This window comes from Carcharodon carcharias, chromosome 16 (assembly GCF_017639515.1).
Source record: "Carcharodon carcharias isolate sCarCar2 chromosome 16, sCarCar2.pri, whole genome shotgun sequence".
In the NCBI taxonomy this organism is placed as follows: domain Eukaryota; kingdom Metazoa; phylum Chordata; class Chondrichthyes; order Lamniformes; family Lamnidae; genus Carcharodon; species Carcharodon carcharias.
The window spans coordinates 85,820,833-85,846,761 of record NC_054482.1 but is presented as its reverse complement, the minus strand read 5'-3'; the positions used below and the strand labels follow the sequence as shown (position 1 = coordinate 85,846,761).

The 25,929-nt window shown below is 40.0% G+C and overlaps 1 protein-coding gene across 2 annotated transcripts in view; it reads left to right on the top strand.

The window, feature by feature from the left end:
• eif2b3 (eukaryotic translation initiation factor 2B, subunit 3 gamma) overlaps window positions 1–25,929 on the top strand; it is a 113,730-nt gene that overhangs the window by 29,545 nt on the left and 58,256 nt on the right. For both annotated transcript variants that reach the window (XM_041208858.1, XM_041208857.1), the window contains exons 5-6: window positions 1,345–1,456; window positions 16,867–16,956. In XM_041208858.1, coding sequence (XP_041064792.1) covers window positions 1,345–1,456; window positions 16,867–16,956 — 202 coding nt within the window. The remainder of the gene's footprint in view (window positions 1–1,344; window positions 1,457–16,866; window positions 16,957–25,929) is intronic.

Sequence of the window (25,929 nt, the reverse complement as noted above, 5' to 3'; positions counted from 1 at the left end):
CAGCACTTGTGTGGTGCCAATGTTACTTGCCACTTGTTAGCCCAAGCCTGGATATTGTGCAGGTCTTGCTGCACTTGAACATGCTTTGCTTCTAATCTGCTTCCTACAGAATCTGTAGGTCATTTTTATTCTCGTTTATCTATCTATTTAGGGCCACAGAAAGGGCTTGCTTTTAGTTATATGTTTATCTGAATGTTTAGAATTCTGCCTTTAAAGTTGTTCTAATGTCCTCTACTGAATCTAATCTGAATTCTATTCCAATCAATTTGGTTACATTGTTCCTTTATTTTATGAAAGTAACCCTTTTAAGTAATAAAGCTGGCCCTTGGTCTTTGGTAGAATTGATCCACTACAGTTATAGCCCTAAATTGGACCATTCGATTGCAGCTCCATCTGGAAGCGGAGCCTCTCAAGATTACTGCTTTATATGTTCCATGTGTTATATTTCTAAAATTATAACGGAGGCGTTTACTTTTACTGCTGCTCTTGAGCCCTCCCTTGTTCCAGTCTGAAAATCCCAGTTGAGGATCAGATTACTTTCTTACAGGAATAAGGAGTATTGCCCACAGTTCACACTCATGATGTCTCTGTTGCATGACATAGAACATAAAATACCTGTAAACTGTTAATCAATTGTTTTATAGCACACATTAATATTTGTGTAGAAATCTCCCTTTATATCACTTGAATGCATTAATTTGGATGACTTCACTTTTTATTCTTGGAGCGTAAGAAAATAATGGACAGGAAAAGACCATATGATCCATCAAGCCTGTTCTACACAGTTTTGATGCCACATAATCTCTTGGGAAAGGCAAAAACATACTTAAAACCTAAGGATAATTAGGCCAGGAAAAACATCTGGTATATTTGTCTCTGACCTGCCTAGGTGATCGAAGCTAGCCCAGGAGCCTGCATTGACCATTATATATTACCTTGTATTATTTAGAGAGTCATCATTCACCATATGAACTGAAAATTTGTTCTGTAGATCTACAGCCCTCTGAGAAAAGAACTGCTTAACTTCTAACCTAGCCCTACTTTTGCGAAACTTATACGCCTGACCTCTGGACTTTCCCATATTAAATAATCTATCACTAGGAACACAATCTAGTCATTTAACTATTTTAAACTTCTATCAGATCACCCTGAAATTTACACTTTTCTAATGTGAATATACCCAGTTTTTTTAAGACTATCTGAGTAACAAGGGTTGTTAAAGCTGGGAATCATTCTTCTAGCCCTCATCTGAACCATTTCTAAAGCCTCTGTATCACCCAGAAGTCTTGATTGACATGGCTGAAATGACAATTTTTTAATAATTTTTTTGGTTGATGTGTGCAGCTGAACAAAGGGACTTTGTCGGAGTTGATGACACATGCAAACGTCTACTTTTCATGGCTAATGAAGCTGACTTGGATGATGAGCTTGTCATTAGGAAGTCCTTGATGCAGAAGTGAGTAATTACTTTTTCTATTCCCTTTCTTTGTTTCTCCAAACCAAGTACTAATAGGTTCAAATAAATGTAAACTTAAAGAGCAATAAGAAGTGTGACTTGTCTGGAGACTGTTATGTGCAGGCAAGAAATGTTTTAATTTCTTCCATCTGGGAAATTGTAATTCTACATAAATCTTTTAATGACTTGATCACCTCCCATTAAGCAACATAGTTCTACGGCTAGTAGTTCTATGATACAAAAATTAGTTTCTTCCTCCTCTCTTCTGCCCCAATTGTGTGACTGAGAGCAAGAAGTCTCTAAATAGGGAACTGATATCTGATGCACACTGTATTTTGTTATTTAATATCTTCAGGTCAATAGATAGGTTTATTAGATTGAATTTCTTGCTGAAGTCCTGCTGCCTGACTCTGGGCAGAGAGACTGCTTTGTGAAGCAGGATAGATTTATTGACAGTTCATCATTTTCATTCTGTCAGTTGGAGTAATATTGACCAGTTGAGTATCAGGGAAGTTGTCTCAAATAAGTTTTGTTCCCATAACTAAACTATTGGTGGTACACTTTTCTGACATTGCTTCATAAATATCCTTCTGTGGCAGGCTAGGTGCATTGTGAATGAAGAATAGCATTTACAAATGAGTAGTGTAGGTCAGCAGTGCCAGCCTGAATACAGCTTTGTTCCCCTAAATCCATGCATGACCATCCATATTTTTACAAGCTTTTTATAAACTAGTTCATTCACAGGTTTTAAAGAGCAAAAAAACTGTCGTAGTGTTTTCAGAGGTACATGTTTGCTTTTCCAGATGGAATAATATTGGCCATATATCTGCCCATATATTATTTTTATTAAAGGCAGTTATGGAGGATCCACATCCTACATATTACAAATATTTATGTTTTAATATATAGAATATATACACAAGTTTTTTTTAAAAACGGACAAAATAATTTATCATTCTTACTGGATTATTACTTTGAATGCAAGATAACTTTGGCTTTGGAGCGATAGTTCTGACACTTCACAGCCTCATGGTACCATTCAAGAATGATGAACAAGTAACCACTTATCTTTCATGCTGTTGTCAAAAGGTGCAAAACATGGTTCAGTTGCTGTCAGTAAGTAACAGCGTACAAGGTCAGAGGTCACTTAAGAGTTAACCATACTGATACGAACAGTAGGTTTCCTTATCTAGAGGTCAGTAGTGTTGAGTTTTTGTGACAACCTGATAGCTTTGTGAACCCTTTTATTGATACCAGCTTTTTATTTCTAGATCTTTTGAGCTAAATCAAATTTTCTGAATTTAAACTCTCATTTTCTAGTTATTAGTCCAACCCTCTGGATTACTGGTCTGGTAAAATAAAATTTTACTACTGTACCGAACTACCAAAATTTTTTGTCCCAGAAGATACCTTCATTGAGATATGTGTCAGGAAGCATCTGTGGGATGTGCGCACAATTCACTGAGCTGCTATTTGTTAGAGGGTGCTCTACATTGTAACGAAACCCTCTTCCGATTTTACCTTAAGTATGATATTGGATTCTGCTGCTATCCTGACAACTGTCACATCTTTGGAGAGTGTTTGCAGTAGCTTCATCTGGCTCAAATGCTCTGCATGCATTTACCTTTTCATGGTATGGTCCCTGAGGTCCATATGCTCTTCAGCCAAGGTCTTAGATATTTTAAATCTCCAAGCACATGGAATGATAGAATGGTTACAGCACAGAAGGAAGTCATTTGGCCCGCCGTGTCTCTGCCACTTCTGCAAGAGCAATAAACCTATGTCACTCCCTCACCTGTTCCCCGTAGCCCTGCAAATTTTTCTTCTGCTTCATCATGCTTTGCCTCGAGCACCTCAACTCCTAGCTTCTGTGTGAGTTGTAAGTCATGCTATGTCAATTCGTCATCACCCCAAGTTAACCTACCTGGGCTCGTAAGTGTAAGTGGTTGGGTTCAGAACAGACCAATTCTTACTGGAAGTCCAAATGTTAATCTAGCATTGGTTCTTCCTCCATGTGCTGTCTTTCTTGCTTCCAACTTCTGTGTAGAGAATGAGAAATGTCTCGAGTTTCCTGCTGCCCACTTTTTCCGTCAAGGCTCAAGTATGGACCTGTTAGTATTGAGCCTCAAAAAAAGAAACAATTTATCTGACCATTAACCATTCAATCCTGAGTTGCTGCTCAGAGACTTATTGTAGCTATTTTGTTATCCAACTTTCTAACCCCTAGTGCCCAAGAACTCAAGTGTAGATATGCAAATGCTGATCCGTGAAGCTCTTTCTTCCATGGTTGCATGTATTTACTGTGATAACAGCATACATTTTGCTGCTTATCCAAACTTTGTATGGCTCTGTCATGAGGGTTCTTGACGTGACATACAATATTAGGTTAGATTTTCAGGTTTGGTCATTTTAATGTATCAATTTTGCTGTGTGGAAGCCTCCAATTTTTTTAACTAGATTGTTATCTAGAACAAGGTATTGGGTATGATTGAGTGCTTTAGGATTTTAGCCTATCTTAAGATCTCCGAGTATGTGAATACCGTAAGGTTTTAACATGGGTTATATGGATGGTACACCGCAGATTTTCCATGTTTTTGCTGTTGATTTGAGGGTGCATTGTGCCACAGTTCCCTCCTTTTTACCAGCTTAGTGCTACCCTTCAGTTACATCACCCACAGGCACGTGGTTACACTAATTCTAAACTTCCCAACTCTACCTCTCTGCCTCCACCACTGGCTGCAAAGCTGTTAATGTACTGAGTCTGCCATCATGTCGAATCAAATTAACATATCAACTTGCTATATCTGCAAGTTTAGTATCAACAACACAAGTATCAGCTAGGTGCCTTCCATTGACATCTCTAATTGTTCATGTTGGCTGGATCAAATGATCCTCAAACTTAGTATCTGGTTTGACCTGCTCATGTGCAAATAATGTACTTTACTGTTTCTGGAACATACTCACTTAGCTTCATCTTTCCTATACAGTCACTATAATCCAAATCAAAGCCTTCAACAAGTCAAGGATTGAATGTCTTTCTCGCATCTCCACTCCTGTATACTGTAGTCTTCTTCTTGAATTCTGGGTCCAAAAGCAGGTCCTTGGCATTTATTTGCCAAACTGTGGCAAGTGCCTTTATTTAACCAGAGGTAGGGTGTAGGTAGGGCAGTCAGAACGGGGATTGAACCCCATGCTATTAGCATTAATCTGACTCACACACTAGCTGTTTAGCCAACTGAGCTAACCAAGCCCCATACTTATCAAAGGCAAATTAGATTGTATGTGCTCTGTTTCTCTCTGCTTGCCAAACTCCACTGCTTTAATTTTAACCTTGTTTTCAAGCCCACCATGGTGTCATCCTCCCTACTTAAACAAACTTGCTCACAAGCAAAAGAATGAGCCCATTTTAAATAATTTGAGGTTACTATTTTTCCAACCACACAAAATTAGTAGCATAGCTTTATAATCAGATTCTAAACTGACTTCAAAATACGGTGGGGTGAGACCACTTTGGGGAGACTATCTCACAATACTATAATTTGGCACCATACAAGAGTATAACTCAAGTGTCGTGCCCAGCTGAGTTTAAAAGTTCTCAATGATCTGGACCTCTGTACTTGTGTGTAACCATGCAAAAGCTGAGCTTTCCTGTCGCAGTAGGAGCGTGATTTGCTGCCTACTAGAACCAGGGAACTCAATTTCAAAATAAAAGGGAAACCACTTAGGTGAGATGAGGAGAATTTTTTTTACTCGGAGGGTTGTGAATCTTTGGAATTCTCTACCCCAGAGGATTGTGGAAGCTCAGTTATTGAGTATGTTTAAAGTAGAGATTGACAGATTTCTAAATACCAATGACATAAAGGGATATGGGGATAGTGGGAGAAAAAGGCATTGAAGTGGATAATTAGCCATGATCATGTTGAATGGCAGAGCAGGCTCAGTGGACTGAATGGCCTATTCCTGTTCCTATGTTCCTACTTTTGTCACTGCAATAAACCTTTAAGGAACAGAAATGGTTGAAAGATTCTGGTAGGAGTTGTCCACAGGCCTCCTAATAGTGATGTAGTGAAGGGGTGGGAAATACAGAGATCAGTAAAGCATGTACTAGAAAACAAAGTGATTTTAATGGGAGATTTTAATTTTAACATAGATGGGAGAAGCAGAACAGCTTATTAGTAAAGGCAGTGAAACTCTAGAATGTATGCAGAACCCTTGTTCTTTTGAACTGACAAGGGAACAAGCCAAATGAGGCAATGAGTAACAAACCAGAATTAGTTGACAATCTATGGAAAGGCAGCATCTTGCAAATAGTGACAGTAATATGATGAAATTCAACATTTGAGTTGAGGGAGAGCAAGGCGAATCATAGAAAATTTAATCGAGGAAGGAGATCGTTCAACTCATCATGCCCATACCAGATAAAATTAATTAAACAAAGTTTTAAATTTAAATGAGGCAGACTTTGATGAGATGAGAAATAAACAGTAAACTTGATTGAACTGTTAATAGATAAACAGTGGAAACATTCAAATAACTCTTTGCTACATTACAAAACAAGTAGGCTGTGCTGTGTAGTTAAACAATTGTGGTCAACAGATGAGGCAATGTACATCAAGCTCAAAAAAACTTTCCCATGTACAAGGAAAAGTGGGAATACAGTAGACTGGGAGAGCTATAAAAAAATGATATAAAGAAATTAATAAAGTGCAAAAGTGAAAATATGAGAAAAAATTGCAAGAGATAACAAAGCTAGCAGTAAAAATGTTTACAAATATATTAGGAGAAAGATAGTGGTAAAGCTGCATGTGAATCATTAAAGACTGTTACAGGTGATACTATAAGAAATAAAAAGAAGGCATTAAGTGACTACCTTGTATCCATTTTCACAGTGGAGGAAGAGGACAGAATACCAGTAAAACAAGAGAACTGAAAAATAAGTCAAGGGGAGGCATTTAGTGGATTAAATATAAGTTTTTTAAAAATAGTAATGGAAAACATTGGGATTTAAGATAGATGAGTCTCCAAGGCCTAATAGTTTCCATCCCATGGTATTAAAACAGAGGTGAGGAAATTACTGCTCCATTAGTTGTCATTTTCCTAAGCACTCTAGATTCAGGAGTTGTGCTTTTGAGTTGGAAAATTGGGATTACCGCTGTTATTTAAGAAGGAAGGGAGAGAGAAATCAGTTGACCATTAACCTGTTAGATTAAGTAACTTGCTCCCAATTAATGTTAAACTATCATTGGAGACTAGAGTGACAAGAGTGGTAGGATAATTAATAGTTGAACAGAGAGAATCAGCATGGATTTGTGGAAGACTTTGTGTCTGACTAATACAGTTGAACTTTTTGAGATTGTTAATAGCATGGTGGATAAGAGAGGGGCTGCTCAATGGATGTTGTCTACATGGACTTCCAGAAGGTAATTGACGATAAGATTCAGCACAAGAGACTAGTAGTGAAAATGAGAGCACATGAATTGGAGATAACCTTCTTACATGGTTTGGCAATTAGTTGGGAGGTAGGAAACTTAGGGTCGAATCTTACCTGTGACGGGCGGGCTGGGCGGGAGTGGGCAGGGGCAGGCGCAGAGCTGATCGCCACCCACAATTGGCTGAGCACCACCATTTTGTACGGGCAGGTGGGGGGGATGGGAGGAGGGAGTCGGGACCCGCGCTCTTTTGCGCGCATGCACATGCCTCAGGGAGATTAAGTGGGTAATAAAAGCTTTTTAAAAATAAAGTAAAAAATTATTTAAACATGTCCCCTGATGTGACAGTGTCACATGAGCTGGAACATGTTTGTGAAGTTGACAAAATTTATTAATTTTATAAAACCTTCAGGAAACCTCATCCTGCCCGTGGATGAGGTTTCCTGGAAAACATTAAGGTTGGACGGGCAGCATTGTTAATAAGGTAAATTGCTTTCTTAATGGCCTTAATAGGCCATTGAAGTTCAGTGGGTGCGCAGTTGCCTCTGGTGCGCGCCCGCCGAGCGCAATATCAAAATGGCGTGCAATAACATTGGGACGCACGCTCGACGTCATCTTGCGTCATTTTGCGCGTCGGTGTATTGGGCCCGCTCCCACACACTGACAGCAATATTCTGCCCGTAGAGTAGAGATGAAGGGAATGCACTCATGATGTGACAAGTGGTGTTCCTCCAAGGATTTGTAGTGGGGTCTCAGCTTTTCATTATATTCGTGAATGATTTGGACAATGGAATACAAAGTCATATATATAAGTTTGCAGACGGTACCAAGTTAGAAGACATGCTAAGTTATTGTGTTGGGAGCAGAAAGTTACACAATGAATGAACTGAACTATCGCAGACAGATTTCAATGTGGGAAAGTATGAGATCCAAGAAAGGTAAAGGGAAATGCTGTCTTTAATAGTGGGAGACTAGGGACTATGGAAGAGTAAAGGGATTTACGTGTTAATGTACATGAATCACTAAAAGCGAGTGCACAGGTACAAAAAGTAAATAAAAAAGGTTAATGGGATGTTGGCATTTATGTCAAACACATCAGAACTGAAAAGTTAGGAATGATGCTTCAGTTGTACAGAGCCTTAGCCAGTCCCCATCTGGAGTACTACATTCAATTTTGGACACTAAACCATCGGACAGATATAAAAGAAAAAGGCTGTTCTTTTGAGTTGGGATGGTTGGAAGTGATCTCACTGCATTATTTATGTAGAATTAATTAGAACTTTGCAATACAGAAATAAGCCATTCGACCTAACAGGTTATTGCCGGTGTTTATGCTTCATCTCACTTTGCCAACATAGAGGCGTTTTAAATTATAAAGGAATTCAATAAGATGGATACTGAGAAACTCTCTTTGTGAGAAATCCAGAACAAGTGTGCATAATGTTAAAATTAGAGCTGAGCCATTTAAGAGTGAATTGAAAAAGCGCTATTTCATTTATAAAGGTTGAGGTCTGCCAATAGTCTGAATACTGGGTCAGTTGAAATCTTCAAGACTGAGATTGATAAATATTTGTTAGCTAAGGATATCAAGAGCTATGGACCAAAGCTGGGCCCCCATGTTGCCAGCTATGCCTGTCTCAAAAAAAAAATCATTGCATTTAATACATGTTTAAGACGGTCTTGAAAGAATTTTTAAATTTGTTAAAATTTGCTTTTATGTTTATAAGAATGAAAAGCCCTTTTATTACTTCCCATTAGATCCTATAATGTCTTAATTATTTTGAAACTAATCTTAGTATGGCAATTCATTAAAGAAAGTAAAGTATCTTTTATAAAAAAAATATACACTGCTGGATGTCCTGCAGAGTCTCAAGATGCATTATAAGATCAATATATGTTACATGTAGAAATGAAGAGAGAACAGAGCTGGCAATTGGAAAGGGTTAATACACTATACACTATTGGAAAGGCTAACTGTGAGGTGACATCCAGCTTATCTATGTCTCTTAATCAGCTCTCTGCGTATGAGAATTTACTACCAAAATAATGTCGAGGCTCACAGCATTGCCGTTATTAAAGGGAAGATTGTACAGCAACTTTTGACAGGGGTAAATGCATGGTTAAACCAAAATATCTACACTTTCTATCCAAGGTGCACTATTCTGCCAGTAGCTTCCCAAAAACAGCATCTTGTTGTCTGACTCAATTCAAATCCATTGAATGGTATGAAGTTTCTATGCTTGCACAACAGATAGAAAATAAACTCACCATAGAAAGTTAGGGCTTTAGCTATTTAAGTCGTACCATTTATAATGGCATAAGAAGTCTGAATTACTATCTAATAACATCTCTGACACCGAAAATTAATTTTTACCATTGCAGGCTCTCATTCCTTCAGGTTTTAATTGTTATTGGAGATTTTAAAAAATGCTATTTTTAAACTTCTTAATTTTGTTTTATTCTTAATTCAATTTTTTTCCCCTCTTTTAATTTTACTTTTTGTATCTGGTTTGACATTCATCCAACTCTGCGCTGTTCATTAACAATACTGCAGTCTGGTTAAGGAGACACACAGATGCCAAACAGATCCAAGATGCTGCACTGTTTCCCATTTCCCACTTGTAACAACTTGCCATGCAAAAGTTGACAGAAATTAAATGGGCAAGAGCAAATTTTAACAAACGGTAGGTGCTGTTTGTTTGCCAACAACAGTAAATTCTGATCTGCCTTTTTCAATTGTGCATGTAATTTCAGTTTGATAGTGTGATTACCCCAGAACTTAATGGCCCGATAGTCTGTTCCTTAAAATAAAGGCAGCAACTATGGATTGACAGTTGTCTACATCAAGGGGTTCGTTTATGTATGTAGCACACACATTGTTTGCAAACTATATTCCTATCTTATTACTAATGAAAAAAGTAAAACTAAAGCACATCTTTTTGACATATATAATGAAGCTTGTTTTTAATGTCTTTCCATTAATTATATTTTTTAAAATGCAGATAGAAAATTTAGTATGGCTACATGGTAAGCTCAGATCAAATAGATGGTTTTGCTGGAGAGGTTATCAGTGTTTATGAGAAACATGCATACCACATGCCTGATGGTACACATGTTAGTCATCAGAGTATGTATAAAATTACGTAATCTTTAAAGACCTGCAGAGTTTTCCCTTCCAGCTGACAATTCTTTTTTCCTTATGACATTCTTGTGCTTCAATCCTTTTAACTAAAATTAATAAAATGTCAAACTTATTAGTAACAAATCTGTTTATCTTTGTTCTGTAGCCCTTTGGGGAGAACTATATTGCATTGATATGTCATGGCTGGTGATCAGTTTTGGGTTTATCTTTATCAATTTTTATGCTATTTTATACAAGCATCACCTTCATGTTCCATCTGTAACACTTAGCATTCCTCAATGAGATTACAAGCAAGAATATTCCCAGATCTAAAGCAGCATTGCCTGTTAAGCGTTTTGCATTGCAGTTCATGCATGGTAATGCATTACTTCTGCTCATTACCCCTGCCCCAGACAGCCTGGTTGAGATCAAGGAACTTACCATATGGGAACTATGAGCTAGCGTGCACAGTCAACCAATTGTCTCTGATGCACTGTATCCGCAAACCATCACATCACCTTGATCTTTTTATTGATTTTTTTAAAAATTTGGTATACAAAATTGTTTTAATATAAGTTTTAATATATCCCTGATTCAAAGAAGAATATGGTCCAGTGCCCTGAATTATAGCACACTGCACAAATCAGAAATAAGTAATTACATCACAAGTAATTGGAAATGCACAGCAGCTCTGGTAGTGTCTGAAAAAAGATATAGGGCAGAATTTTGCCTTTGTTGGGCGTGCGGGCCCCACCAGCTCAGCGGCAGGCAGACAGCCATTTTGAGTGGGCGGGCCAATTAAGGCCCGTCCAGCGGCCTGCTCGACAGGAAGCGCTATGCGCTTCGTGTGCGGGGTGGGAGGGATTCCCCATCTGTCAAAGTGCGCTCTTTCACGCATGTGCGCGAAAGAGCACACTTTTCCCTGAGACAAAGTACTGTCTCAGGGAGATTACTGACAATGTAAAAAACTTTAAAAATAGAAAAATTAAAAATGTATTAACATGTCCCCCTCATGTGACAATGTCACATGAGATGGGATATGTTAATAAAAAGGACATAAATTTTATTTCACCTTTTAGAAACGGCTTTAGAATCCTGCCAGTGGATGAGGTTTCGTGCGTTATCAGAAGCCCGCTGGGGCTCCTGGCCTGCCCGCCAGCCTTCAAGTGGGACAGGCAGGTCTTTAGTTATCTTCATTAACCTGTCAATGGCCTCAATTGGCCATTGACAGGTCGGCGGGCGAACAGCTGATTTCGCTGTCCGTCCACCTTCATAAAAATTTAAAGGGACCGGGATGACGTCGGGGGGTCCCTCCCGACGTCATTCTGTGTCATTTTACTGTCGGCAAGCAGGCCCCGCCCCCAAATCGCCAATGGGAAAATTCAGGCCATAAGATGGAAAGCTTCATCAGAACAAGAATAAGCACTGTATAATAATTGTGGTCATAGTTTTACAGTTCTTTCTCTCATAGCGAAGCGGGTCTACTTTTTTTACCTTTAGCTGTCACTTTTTCTTTTTAGTTTTATTGTGCTTGGTTAGGCCTTTGGCTTCCATTAAGTCTGCAGTATTAATATCAAATGGGGGCTGTTACAACTAACTCATGCTGTTTCCCTGATGTAGCCTAGAACAGGAGATCATCTTGGTAAGAATTAATTGTGGTACAGATAGAAGCAGTGTATATATTTTTCCATCTGGGCTATTGTTCATTGGAAGTCCTTCAATTTGAGGTTCCAAACTGAACAAGTTATAGCATCTGTCTTATTCAGAGTTCCAGTAGTTCATCATTAATTACTTTAGCTCTAATTCATCTGTGATACACTTTTGTTTTTACTTTTTCTAGGTTTCTTAATCTTGTTGCAATGTTAGACAGGTCCACTATACGGTACATCTTGATATTTAGATTGAAAGCAGAATTGAGAACATCTTTGGACTATTGAAGACTTACGGAAACATATTTGAATCATAAAATGTTTACAGCACAGAAGGTAGCCATTTGGCCTGTCTTGTTCATGCCGGTTCCCTGCAACTCAGCTAGTCACCCTCCTGCGCCCTGTCTCCATAGCCCATCAATTTTTATCTTTTCTAATTATCCAATTCCCTTTCAAAAGCCACAATTGAACCTGCCTCCACCACACTCTCAGGCAGTGCATTCCAGACCCTAACCACAGACTGCATTTTTAAAAAAATATTTTTCCTCATGTCAGCTTTGGTTCTTTTCCATTCACCTTAAATTAGTATGCTCTGGTTCTCGATCCTTCTTCCTTTTCTCCCTGGTCTAACCAGACCCCTCAAGATTTTGAATGCCCTGTCTTCCTCTCCTCTAAAGAGAACAATCTCAGCTTCTCCAATCTATTCACATAACAGAAGTTCCTCATGCCTGGAACTATTTACATGATTTTTTTTCTGCACCCTCTCATCCACGTCCTTCACATCCTTCCTAAAGTGTGATGCCCAGAATTGGATACAATACTCCTCTTGAAGCCAAATCGGTGTTTTCTAAAGGTTCACCATAACTTCCTTGCTTTTGTGCTTTATTTTTGTAAAGTCCAGGGTCTTGTATGCTTTATTAATTACTTTCAAAACCTGCCCTGCTACCTTCAACAGTTTGTGCACATATATTCCCAGGCCCACCCCTCCTTTTACTACCCTTTTACTGTTTATACACATATAGAAGACTTTTGGAGTCCCTTTTATGTGAGTTGCTAGTCTTTTCCCATACTCTACCTTTTTTTCTCTTATTTCTTTTTTACCTCCCCTCTAAACTTTTATATTCAGCCTAGTTCTCATTTGTATCATAAACCTGACACTTGTCATATTCAGCCTTTTACTGCTTCATCTTACGCTTGAACTCTTTCATCATCCAAGAAACTCTGGCTTTGATTGCCCTATCTGTCCCCTTCATGGGAATGTACCTTGACTGTACCTGAACTACATCCGCTTTAACAGAATAATGGGTTACCATCATAGTTTTGCCTGCCAATATTTGATTCCAGTTTACCTGGGCCAGATCCATTCTTACCCCACTGAAATTGGCCCTCCCCAAATTAACTACTTTTACATGGCTTGCTCCATGTCCGCTTCCATAGCTAATTTAAAATACTGTGATCACTGTCCCCCAAATGTTCCCCTGCTGACATTTGGTCCACTTGGCCTAAATCATTCAGCAAACAAATGGCAGAATATAAACGTGTGGGATGAAATATTTTGGGAGGGAAAAATACAGAATGGGAGTATATATAACTCGCAAAGATGCTGCAAGGCATTGATAAGCAGAGAAACCTAGGTGTTCGCATACATAATTCCCTGAAGCTGCGAGTGCAAGAAGATAAAGGCATAGAAAAGACCAGTAACATTTTACATTTTTGGCCTGGATTTTCGGAATGACAGAGAATCTCCCCATCGCTGCAGAAATGGCAGAAGAGGCTAAAAATCTGAAGCCTCACCTCTGAACACAGCGCCTACCATTTTTGTGGGGGAAGGAATGGAGCCAGGTTAGGATTTGCGCATGCGTATTTTCAAGAGGCAGCTGCCCGTAAAAATTAATTTATGAGAGGTTAAGTTTTATCCCAGCCTTAAACAGGGGTATACAAGCTCCCTGAGAGCAGCTGCATCTAGTTAATTAGCTAGCCAGCTTAAACTGGTTTTCAGAAGCCTGAATCAGTGCCTCCATTCATGTTCCAGTTGTGGGAAACATGATATGCACAAGTTAGCCCTGGTAGGAGACGGTCTGAACTTTGTGGAGTCTGGAGAAATAGAAAGCCCCCTTGGATATGGTCCAGTGACACCTTTGGGGGAGGTCAGATGCCCCTTGGGAGAGGTGAGGTGCTCCTTGGGATTGTTAAATTAGGCATGAATGTGCATAAAAGTGCATAAACTCATTAACTGTCAAGCTCATTGGAACTGACAAGTGTGAAAATGAACTGTCAAAGGCAACTGTCAGAAGCAACAGCCAAAACATTTAAAACTCCTGCCCTTTAAATCTTTGGGAAAAAAATCAAAAGTGTTTGAAAACATCTTTGATTGCTATTCCGCTCTGTCTGTTGACATAAACCTGAGAGTTACCATTACTGGATTGGTGATGCACGACTGATTTCACAACCTTCCATTATCACAGTAAGGTGCCTTCCATTTCACAGATTGATTAACAGCTCCAAGTGGTTACAGACTCTTTGAAGTGGGACTATGAATTCCAATGTGTGTTTTTATAAGAGATTAAGTGCTTGTATGAAATGTTTGTTTTTATAAGGATGTAATTGAAGGAATGTGATGAAGGGATTTTTATGAATGTGAGTATTTTTATGAAATAAAGTCTGCAATAAACACTTAAAGCTTTATTTTATTTAATCTCAGCATGGGTCCTGCCTAAGGTCTTCTCATGGTGAGTTGGCATGGTAGGTGTAAGGGAAAAGGATGATGCGTGGGAGCATGAGTTTCACTTATTTGGCATAAAGGCTATAAATTGGGAGTGGGTAGGGGGACATAGGTTGGCATGGAAGGTCTGAGGACCGATGGTGGGTAGGGGGCATAGATTGGCAGGGGGTGCATGACAGGCTATGGGGTGGTGAGAGCCTCTTCCCTAGCACCTCACCCCCACTTTAGCCTTCCCTCAACCCTCTGCTCCTCGCAGACAGCGCTCCTTTGATGCCTCTCCCCCACTGTGGCCTCACCCCATCCCCATTCCCCACCCCTTGCAGACAGCCACTCCCTTGCCACCTTTCCCTCAGTGTAGCCTCACCCCATCCCCCATCTTTGCACACAGCCACTCCCTTCTTGCCTTTCCTCCCTCAGCTGCCTCCCCCCATCCTCACCTTCTCCCCCCCCCCCCCCCCAGCCTCATTTGCCAGTGTAGCAGCCCCTCCCCACCCCCACAGAATCATTACTGCTGCTCCAGTCCTCAGGAAACTCTGGCTGATGCTTCTTACCTTCCCACCACTTGCTGCTCATCCAATCATAGACTGTTCCTCTCCTGCATTCACTAGTGCACTAGTGAGCCTATCAACAGCAAACACGGGTGAGAAACAGCCTGTGATTGGACAAGCAGCACCTTACAGAATCTGTCACTTCTATCTACTTGTACTTAAGTGTGTTATGAACACTGGTTGGCGGGCCAGATAGAAACCTTTGGTGGGCCGTATGTTGGACAACCATAAGCTAGAAGATGGTCCAGAGAAGCAAAATTAATGTTTCAGGTTAGTGAGCTGCCTTCAGAACAGATCTGATGAATAGTGACCGATCTGAAATGTTGATTTTGTTTCTCTCTGCAGATGCTGCCTGACCTGCTGAGTTTTTCCAACATTTTGTGTTTTTGTTTCAGACAAGGTAGTCTACCTGTCCTATATCAGGGGGAAAAAGTAATGAAAGTTTAAAAATAAGATTTAAAAAATAAGAGAAATTGTCTTTGTGAAGTAATAAGCTGAGACATTCGCATTATGGGCTCAATGAGATGGGTATTAAAGCTGAAAAGCATCTCACAAAAAAGCATCTCATATATCCAACAGATTTCATTCAACAAATCACACAATTATTTTAATTAGCAATTTTGATCCCACAAATATGAAACACATACCCAGATTCACACTATTATACTCAAAAACATTATTTGCCAAAAAATATTTATTTTCACAATGAATTTACTTTCATTTTACTATACTTGGATTGACTTCAGTTTAATTAAATTTTCAGTTTTTACTATATGATTTCCAGTAATCATTCTCTACACTCTGTGTCATTCTCAAAATCCTCAGGATCAAAATCTACATTTACACCTATTTCCTCAATGTTTGTTAATACTCTGAATATTTTATCAGTGTCAAAGGCAACATCTATGGTATCAGTCTGTACATGTTCAGTGTCACTGTCTATATTTTCAGTGTTTTTTGAAACATTAGATATTTCATGGTAGATCACATTAGAAGTTCTTTCTTTTTAAACCAGAATAGAGATTTCTAGATGATCCTAATCAGCTGTTATATTTTGTGTTTTTTTTCCAAGAGGTGTTTTGATTATGTTGTTTCTGTAAGAAAAATATTCAGTGGGTCAGGTGGTTCACTTAAGGGTGGCAATTGTACTTTACCATCTGTGCAAAACATTGAAAGTGACTCTTTTTTCCACTTTGTTGCACCATAATATTCACATAACTCTGATCTACTGCCAATATCATATTCTGAGTCTGAATCATAATTATGATAAGGTGATGGATGAAAGCTTCCTTAAAGAGTCTTGGTCTCGTACTTGCAGCATTGGTGGTTCTTGCATCCTGTTGCTCTTTGCCAACTCCTCACCTTCTTGCTCTAGCCTCTTCATCTTCCTTTTCTCTAATTGCTGCCTCTCACTTTCTGTCAACTTTTATTGTGGCCTCTTCATCTTCCCCTGCTCTGCATGCCGCATGACAATTTTCCTTACTAAGTAATAAATTGTAGTGGCTCGAATCATAACTTACGTGAAACAAATAAAAAGAAAAAAAAGAAATATTAAAGAAAGATTTGAGACATAAATTCATCATATTCTTTCTTGGAAAAGATGCTTACGGTTGGTTAAAGCATGTCTGAGTTACAATGTCAGTGGGGATATTGTGTAGGCAGAGCCACAAGATCCCCTGCTAGGAGGCCAAAGCCCTCCAGATGGGGGCAGTTTGATGTCAACTCTCCTGCCACATGCCTCTTGGTCCAAGGTACCAGTCTACCAAGTTTAGCTGAGGTTGGCCCAAGGATCTCAGAGTACTTTGTGGCTTGGTAACACTGTGCGATGGAATAAGGTTTGAATTTTGTGGCCGATTCTTAATTTTGTGGAACCATGTTACAATGAGGTGCCAACAAATGGTTCATGAACATAGAGTAGTAATTGCTGATTTTCTTTTTCAGATATCCTAGAATGCACATAAAAACTGCGCTTGTGGACGCCCATCTGTACTGCATGAAAAAGTGGGTTCTGGATTTCCTGGTGGAAAACAAGTAAGGGATTATAATACCATTATTGCACAAATAACTCTGTGATATGCTCTGAAAATTGGGTATAAATTTCCCTGATATTGAAAGTATGCTCATAACAGAAGATCAGGGGCAGGAATAGATTTTAAATATCTAGCTTGAAATTATGGTCTAAAATAGATTTTAATATAGTGAGGGAATGTTCATTCTTACTAAAAGTTGTGTAAATCATTAGTTTTCCAGTAGCTCTGGGAAATTGTGTGCTGCCTTGCCAGACCAGTTAAATTTTCAACTCATGTACCAGGACATCGAAGTAAACACTAATATTATAGTAATAATGTCATAAGTAGCTTTGCACAATGATACTAAAAAGACACTTCAGCTTCCAGTTCAGAAGTTTATGGATTCAAGCCCCATTCTATGGCTTGATTGCATAATCTATACACATGCTGCTGAACAGCACTGAAGGAGTGCTGCACCCATGGGAGGTGTTGTTATACCAATGACTTATCAGACTGTTTGGGTGGGCATAAAAGATCCAGTTACATTTTTTTTTAATTAATTGTAGTAATTAGCTACTTTCAGCAGTCATAACTGAGAACACTGGTATCTATACTGTTTATTTGTGCAAACTTCTGTAGCCTTGAACTAAGTGAAAGACCCCAGATGATCAGTCAGTTGAGATGGGCCAGTCTTTGACAGGCATCTTTAGCTATCAGCAAAGATTATTTTCTGTCACTGTTGAGAACTAGCTCTTTGTGTTAAATAAATGAACAATAGACAACACTTTGTTAATCCACAGGATTTAAGGGTGAGTCCAACCCGGGACCTTATGTGGTTAAAAGCTCAGTGGGCAAAACCTTGATCAAACAGACATGTAGTATCAGAGAAGGGCAAAAGTGTCCTGGTTGCCAGTAAGAGCAATTTGGAACTAGGTAGCTTTAGAATAGCGTAGTTTGAAAAATATTTATACCCAGGGACTTGATGAGTGGGTATTTATTATTTTCATAAAAGCCAAGAGTGTAGGGAATTAAGCAGGATTTTCCCATCGGCGAGCAGGGTGCAGGGCCCGCTTGCCGACCCGTAAAATGACACGCAGTGACGTGGGGCGGAACTCCCGACGTCACCGCGCCCCATTTAAATTTACCAGTAGGCGAGGGGTGCAGCAAAAATTGAGGCCATTGACAGAGTCATTTAGCTAATTAATAGACCTGCCCGTCCAACCTTAATGTTGGCGGGCAGGCCAGGAGCCCCAGGGGAATTAGGAAAAGAATGAAACCTCATCCACGGGCAGGATGAGGTTTCATGTAGGTTTTTAAAAATTTTATTAAAGTTTTTGTAAAAATTATGGACATGTCCCAACTCATGTGACAGTGTCACATGGGGGGACATGTCAGGAATTTTTTTTTCTATTTTTAATATTTGTCACAGAACAGCCGATGTCCCTGAGGCAGCACTTAGCCTCAGGAGATGAGTGCCCTCTTTCGTGCGCATGCGCGAAAGAACACGCACTCAATTTAGGGATTTCCCCACCCCGTCCACACAGGGAGCGCATAGCTCTTCCATGCAGACATCGCGCTGGGCGGGCCTTAATTGCACCCGCAATTCAGCTTCGCCCCCAATGGGGGGAAAATCCTGCCCACTATGAAACTAATCAGTGCTTTCCTGCATTCAATGTAAAATTAACTAGTGTGATATTTTGAAACCAACCCTTGTCCCGACAGAAGTCTTTTTATTCTGCCTTCTGTTAAACAAGGGAAATGCAGATGGGAAAATACGCGATGCCCCAGCTCCCATTTAAGCCATTACTCTCTCCATTTCATCTTGACCCTTTCCTTTGTATGCCCCTCATCTCTGCTTCCTTTAGCCTAGGGGACACAGATTTGTATAGATATGGCATACAACTGAAACAAAAACAGAATTACCTGGAAAAACTCAGCAGGTCTGGCAGCATCGGTGGAGAAGAAAAGAGTTGACGTTTCAAGTCCTCATGACCTTTCAATAGAACTGATCTTTCTTTACAAGGAGAGGGAAATATAAGCTGGTTTAAGGTGGCCGGGGTTGGGGGGGGTGGGTGTGAGAGAAGTGGAGTGGGGGGTGTTAGGATAGGAACAGATCATCAAAAGATGTCACAGACAAAAGAACACAGAGGTGTTGAAGTTGGTGATATTATCTAAACGAATGTGCTAATTAAGAATGGATGGTAGGGCACTCAAGGTATAGCTCTAGTGGGGGTAGGGGAGCATAAAAGATTTAAAAATAATGGAAATAGGTGGGAAAAGAAAAATCTATATAAATTATTGGAAAAAAAACAAAAGGAAGGGGGAAGAAACAGAAAGGGGGTGGGGATGGAGGAGGGAGCTCAAGACCTAAAGTTGTTGAATTCAATATTCAGTCCGGAAGGCTGTAAAGTACCTAGTCGGAAGATGAGGTGCTGTTCCTCCAGTTTGCGTTGAGCTTCACTGGAACAATGCAGCAGGCCAAGGACAGACATGTGGGCAATAGAGCAGGGTGGAGTGTTAAAATGGCAAGTGACAGGGAGGTTTGGGTCATTCTTGCGGACAGACCGCAGGTGTTCTGCAAAGCGGTCGCCCAGTTTACGTTTGGTCTCTCCAATGTAGAGGAGACTGCATTGGCAGCAACGAATACAGTAGACTAAGTTGGGGGAAATGCAAGTGAAATGCTGCTTCACTTGAAAGGAGTGTTTGGGCCCTTGGACGGTAAGGAGAGAGGAAGTGAAGGGGCAGGTGTTACATCTTTTGCGTGGGCATGGGGATGTGCCATAGGTGGGGGTTGAGGAGTAGGGGGTGATGGAGGAGTGGACCAGGGTGTCCCGGAGGGAACGATCCCTACGGAATGCCGACAGGGGGGATGAAGGGAAGAAGTGTTTGGTGGTGGCATCATGCTGGAGTTAGCGGAAATGGCGGAGGATGATCCTTTGAATGCAGAGGCTGGTGGGGTGATAAGTGAGGACAAGGGGGACCCTATCATGTTTCTGTGAGGGAGGAGAAGGCGTGAGGGCGGATGCGCAAGAGATGGGCCGGACACGTTTGAGGGCCCTGTCAACGACCGTGGGTGGAAAACCTTGGTTAAGGAAGAAGGAGGACATGTCAGAGGAACTGTTTTTGAAGGTAGCATCATCGGAACAGATGCGACGGAGGCGAAGCATACAATTGGTTTAGCCATCCAAAGCCAGACCTGGCTGGACCACATAAAGCACTTTTGAGTTCTACTCTTGTCTGCTGAAACTACTCACTATTCCGGAATTATTCTGGTATACCAGAATAACTCTTGGCTTCTTCTCTCTACTGCAAATCATCGTCTTAATCTCTCTTCTGCCTCCTCCACTCTCACCCCTAATAAAAAGTCCAAGACGTTCACAAACTTCTTTGACAGTATGACTGAGACCACCCAATCAGCTGCCTCAGCCTCTTTCCACCCTTGCCCTGGCCATGGGACCAAACCACGTCTAAGGTTCAAACCTGCCCTAGCCCTGAACTCACTTTTTTCTTTAATTTCTTTGCTATCTCCCATCATGCCCCCTGAGCTCAGCTTGAGACTTACATCCTGCTCCCTTGATTCTATTCCCACTAAACTGCTGGCCACCCAACTTTAATGTTAGCTGATATGTTAAGGGCTCTCTTCCCTCAGGTATACTGTCTGCCTCTCCTTCTAATCTGTTACTGTCATCATCTCTCTCCTCAAAAATCAACCTTGACCATCACCTTTGCAAACTACCACCCCATATTCAATCTCCCTTTCCTCTTCAAATTTTTTGGATTGTGCTGTTTTCTCCCAAATCCATGCCCATATTTCCCAGAACGCCATGTTTGAATGCCTCTATTCAGGTTTCCATCCATGCATGTCTGCCACTGCAGTTCTTCCCAAAGCCACAAATGACATCTTATTTGAATGTGACAAAGGCAAACTATCACCCCTCTTCCTTCTGGACCTGTCTGCAACCTTTGACACAGTGAGCGTTCCAACTTGCTCTAAAGCCTCTCTATCTTCTTCTAGCTGAGGGGGACTGAACTCTCCTGGTTCCATTCTTATCTGTCCAATTGTAGCCAGAGAATCACCTGAAGTAGCTTCTCTTTCTGCTCCTGCACTTATACCTCTGTTGCCCAAGAGTCTATCCTAGGTCTCTTCATATACTCATATGCCCCTCGGTGACATCATCTAGAAATGCAGCCGCAATTCCTACATGTATGCTGACCTAGTTCTACCTCACCACCACTTATCGTGACCCTCTCCACTATGTCTAAATTATCAGTATGCTTGTCTGACATCCAGTACTGGATAAGCAGAAATTTACTGCAGTACTAGGCAGTTTGAAGCCACTGTTTTCATTTCCTGCCACAAATTCAGTTATCTAGCCACTGAATCCAGTCCTCCCCCTGACAACCATCTGGGGCTGAACCAGACTATTCACAGCCTTGGTGTCATATTTGACCCTAACCAGACATCCAAACTATCAATAAGACATCTACTTCTACCTCCATAACATCTCCTGACTCTGCTTAGTTCATCTGTTGCTGAAATCCTCATTGATGCCGTTGTTATCCTGCAACTTGACTATTCTAATGCACTCCTGGTTGGTCTCCCACATTCTCACTATCTCTCCTCCCCATTCCCCAAAGACCATCTAAAACTTTGCTACCTGTGTCCTAAATCGCATCAAGTCCCATTCTGCTATCACCCCAGTACTCACTGACATACAGTCTTGATTTTTAAAAAATTCTAATCCTTGTTTTCACATCCCTCCATGGGCCCTCCCCTCTATATCTGTAATCTCCTTGAACCTTAGATATCTACGCTCCTCCAATTCTATCCTCTTGAGCATCCCTTATTTTAACACTCCAATTTTGGCAGCAATGCTTTTAGCTGCCTCGGCTTTAAACTCTGAAATTCTGTTCCTAAATGGCTCTGTTCTTCTTCCTCCCTTTTGGTCTTTTCTCTTTTTGCGATGCTTCTTAAAATCTACCTCTTTCGCCAAGCTTTGATAATTTGACTTAATATCTTGTGTTGCTTGATATCAAACTTTGTTTTTACAATGTTCCTGTGAAGTGCCTTGGTACAATTTACTACATTAAAGGTGCTATTATTACGTATGCCTCATGTCACAGTTCAAATGTTTTAAAGGTTTAGCTTTTTGGTTTTAAAAATTGAATTTTAAATACAAGTTCAGTGGGGCTAAAAGTCCTGGTAAGCATCTAGAGGCGTGAAAACCACAAAGACTTAAGACAATGACAATTCGGAAGGTAACTTGTGTTTGCTGGATAAAGTTAGACTAAAAGGGTGAGAATCATAAAATTACAGGTGGCCTTACTTAGCTAAGGAACTGGAGACATGGCATCTACAATTATTCCAGTAAAGGATTTAGTTTCCCAGAATTAAGGAAAGTTTTGGAATTAAAAGGTAATTAATTTGGATTTTTACCTGGGAACAGGCTGTGTGTGTCATACTGCCATGGAGATGGATGGAGCTTAGTGAGATTCTTTGTTTTGAGCTATCTCTGTAAATTCAGTTAGGGCATAGCCAGCAGGCAAGACTGTTGAGAGAAGCAACGAAGAGACTGTCAGCTTTGGGTCTAATGTAGCTTGTAGCTTCTTGGAAGTCGAGAAATAAAGCCAGACCGACGTCTGAAGCAGAGTAATATTAAATCCGTCGTTCATGATGCAGGAAAAGTGCATGAATATTAAAGATTTTGTAAGATAAGGGAGCCCTTAGGAAATAGAAAGTAGAACTGAGTTTATAGCATAAGTCTTTATAAGCTTTAGCATTAAGTTAATAAAGCTTACTTTGTCTAATTCATTTTGATACACAATAAAGTTTGTTTTTAGTTGAAAATGTAAAATCTTGTAGTATAGTTCTGTCAGTTAATTGCTGGTTGTTCAGATTTCTTCTCTAAACATTAAAGGTCCCCAACTGGATCGTAACACTATTTAAATGCAAGTTGTTATATTTCTTTCATGAATAATGTTAATTGGATCCAAACCAGATGATGAAGTATGAAACTAGATGCAGATCCTTTTCTTGGTAGTAGGTTTATTTACAAAATGCAGCATTACATATGTCTGCCTCCTACATACTAACTCCCAGTGTCCCAACTGTCCTTTTTCTCTACTCTTGAGTATGTCAATCAAAGCAAATTAACTAACAGCCTGTAAAGGGGCACTGTAACAGAAACAAAACTTTAAAAGTAACAAGTTAAATTAAAGTAATATTTTGAGGGGAGATAATGCACTCCAGCCTCATTGGTGCCCAATGGTTGCCGACGGCCTCAAGCATACCAGTGGACCTCATGTATCCCCTCTCCAGGGACACTGGACATGAACGTAGACATGGAAGAGAGATAGGGGGTCTGGTTTGCAATCTCTGGCAACCTGTACACATATGGAATGCGGACTCCTCGAGGCTGCAGAAAATATAGGCGGCCTGGGAACCTGTGAACCACCTTAACCTTTTATTACACAGGACTGCTGCGTGCAACACCCTTCACGCCAAATCCCCGATAGTAAAGGATAGGACTCTCACATAGAGAGCCCGCCACTGGGGGCTCCCACCACCTGCAGACAGCAGGACGGACGCCATGCTGTGTCCAGATGGTTGACAAGGGAGAGGAAGTGAAGGGTGTGCAAAAGCAGTCCATGCAGGAAAACTCCTCCATGCAGAACGGAAAGGTACGGGGGGAATTTCAACAAGATAGCTCAAATAATGGGGCTGAGGTTCCCAAGGGTGGTTTTGAGACGTGGGGAAGTCCCTTTTCATATGTGCTCAAGATAGTTAATTGGTTGATACTCTCCACCTGTAAACCTTAACAATACAATTAATATAACGTTAACAAATAAAGGTGCTATACTATCATTTAATTATTGGATAGGAAAAAGTGCGGTTAGTGGTAAATGCGAGCAATAACTTAGGACAACGACTGGTGATGCTGAATCCAAGAGAATACTAGTGCAAAACATGAAAAATGTGACATTACCACAGTCTAATTTAGCTGGAACAGATAAATAGTGATGCAGATGACAATAACCTAAGATAGTCAATTTAAAAAAAGTGAAGACTTGCATTATGTAGCACTTTTCATGACCACTTAATGTCTCAATACATTTTGTGGCCAATTAAGTACGTTTGAAGTGCAGTCATTGTTGTAATATAGGAACCACAGCAGCCAACTTGTGCGCAGCAAAGTCCCACAAACAACAATGTGAGAATGACCAGATAGCCTGTTTTTGTAATGTTGAGTGATGGATAAATATTGCCCAGGAAACTGAGGATAACTCCCCTGCCCTTCTTGGAAATAGTGCTATAGCATCTTTTACATCCACCTGAGAAGGCAGTGGGGCCTCAGTTTAAGGTTTCATCTGAAAGATGAAAAGAAAGAACTTGCATTTGTGTAACACCTCTTACAGCTCACTGTTGTAATCTAAAGGTGTAAGCTTCAACCATCCAGCAAGTTAGTTCTAGCTCTTCAGCCATGTAATAACACTCCCAAGTAGATGAGCATTGCTCCAAGGTAAGCCATATGTACATATTCTTTCTGTGTATGAACAAAAATACATTTCAGCCCACGAACTTACAGAAGCATACAAAAGAGTGTTTATTGTTACAGACCTTTTGTAATAACAGTTTTCACAATCTCAGTTACATTCAGTGAAGCAGTATGGACCTCATTTAGGCAATCCCTTAACACAAGCTATATACATGAAAGATTTGAGCTATGTCGATCACACTATGTGACAAATCTAAATTTTTATGCCATGCTTGCAGAAGAAAAGGATTAAAAAAAGGAAGTAATTTCCATTTTGCCTTCGTAGAAGCATTCACAACAGAGGTAAAAATATCTAATTGATCTTACGTGTGTGTTTTTGCCGCAGTCATATCCTGTGGCTTTAAAGGCAAATGTCAGATTGCACTCAGCTTTCCATTAGCAACAAAATAATGCATTGTGTATGATGTGGTATAATGCTTCTGTCCTCAGTAAACAGCACATCCTTTATTTTGAACAGTGCAACAGGAAATGTGCTAGTAACATAAAGTTTAAGAACAGAGAATGGGTGTTTGGGTCAATAAATCAGTCACTTTGCATGATCTCAACCCCCCACCTGCTCCCTATATCCATCAATCCTGTCACTCTCCTGAGACTCATGTAGTTGTACATTGGAGCATATTACTCGCTTCAGTATGGTAACATCACAAAATTTCAAGATTATGGAATAAAGACTTTGCCAGTTCCAAAATGTTTGTAATAATGAGATTTGACTGCCTATGCATATATTTCTGTACCCATTCCCAAATAAACATAATGAAAACAGAATCATATTACCATCGTTGCTATAAAAAGCACATTGCTGAGAGAGCACAGACGAACACTGTTAAACTTTATTTAATTTTTTTTTACAAACTGTATACTATTTTCTTAAACAGGTTTACTTAGTCTTACAAAAGGGTTCCTGTCTCTTTGAAACTATCCAGTAAAGTATCTTTCCAAGTTTTTTTTGCTGTTAATGTAAAATTGTAAGGAAATAAACTTAACTATACAAATATTTATTTAAATTCCAAGTTTTTAGTAACAATAAAAGCAGTCAGAATGAAATATCTCTTTAATAAGACCAAACATACGGTATGCAGATGGCAGGTAGGTATTCATGGCCTAAACGCTCAGCCCTTTTTAGAAATTTGTTTTTATTATTTCTTGAAATGCATCTTTCAGATAGCTGTATTTGGACAACCAGGTCCAGCATCAGATTTTGCCAGGCCCTCCTGGGCTTAAGGACCATGCCAGGAAACCTATGTGACATTTGTGGTATAAAGGAGCACCCAGGTAAAAGTTAATAGTTTAATTGTACTCCACCCTAATATAAATTTAACAGAGCCTCCTTGTAAGGCATTCACGCAGTGAAGCACAGACCTGCAGAGCATGCATAAAAGATGTTAGATTTGCATGAAACACATATTCAGGAGGGCTTGCAAATCTTTCACTCACTCACA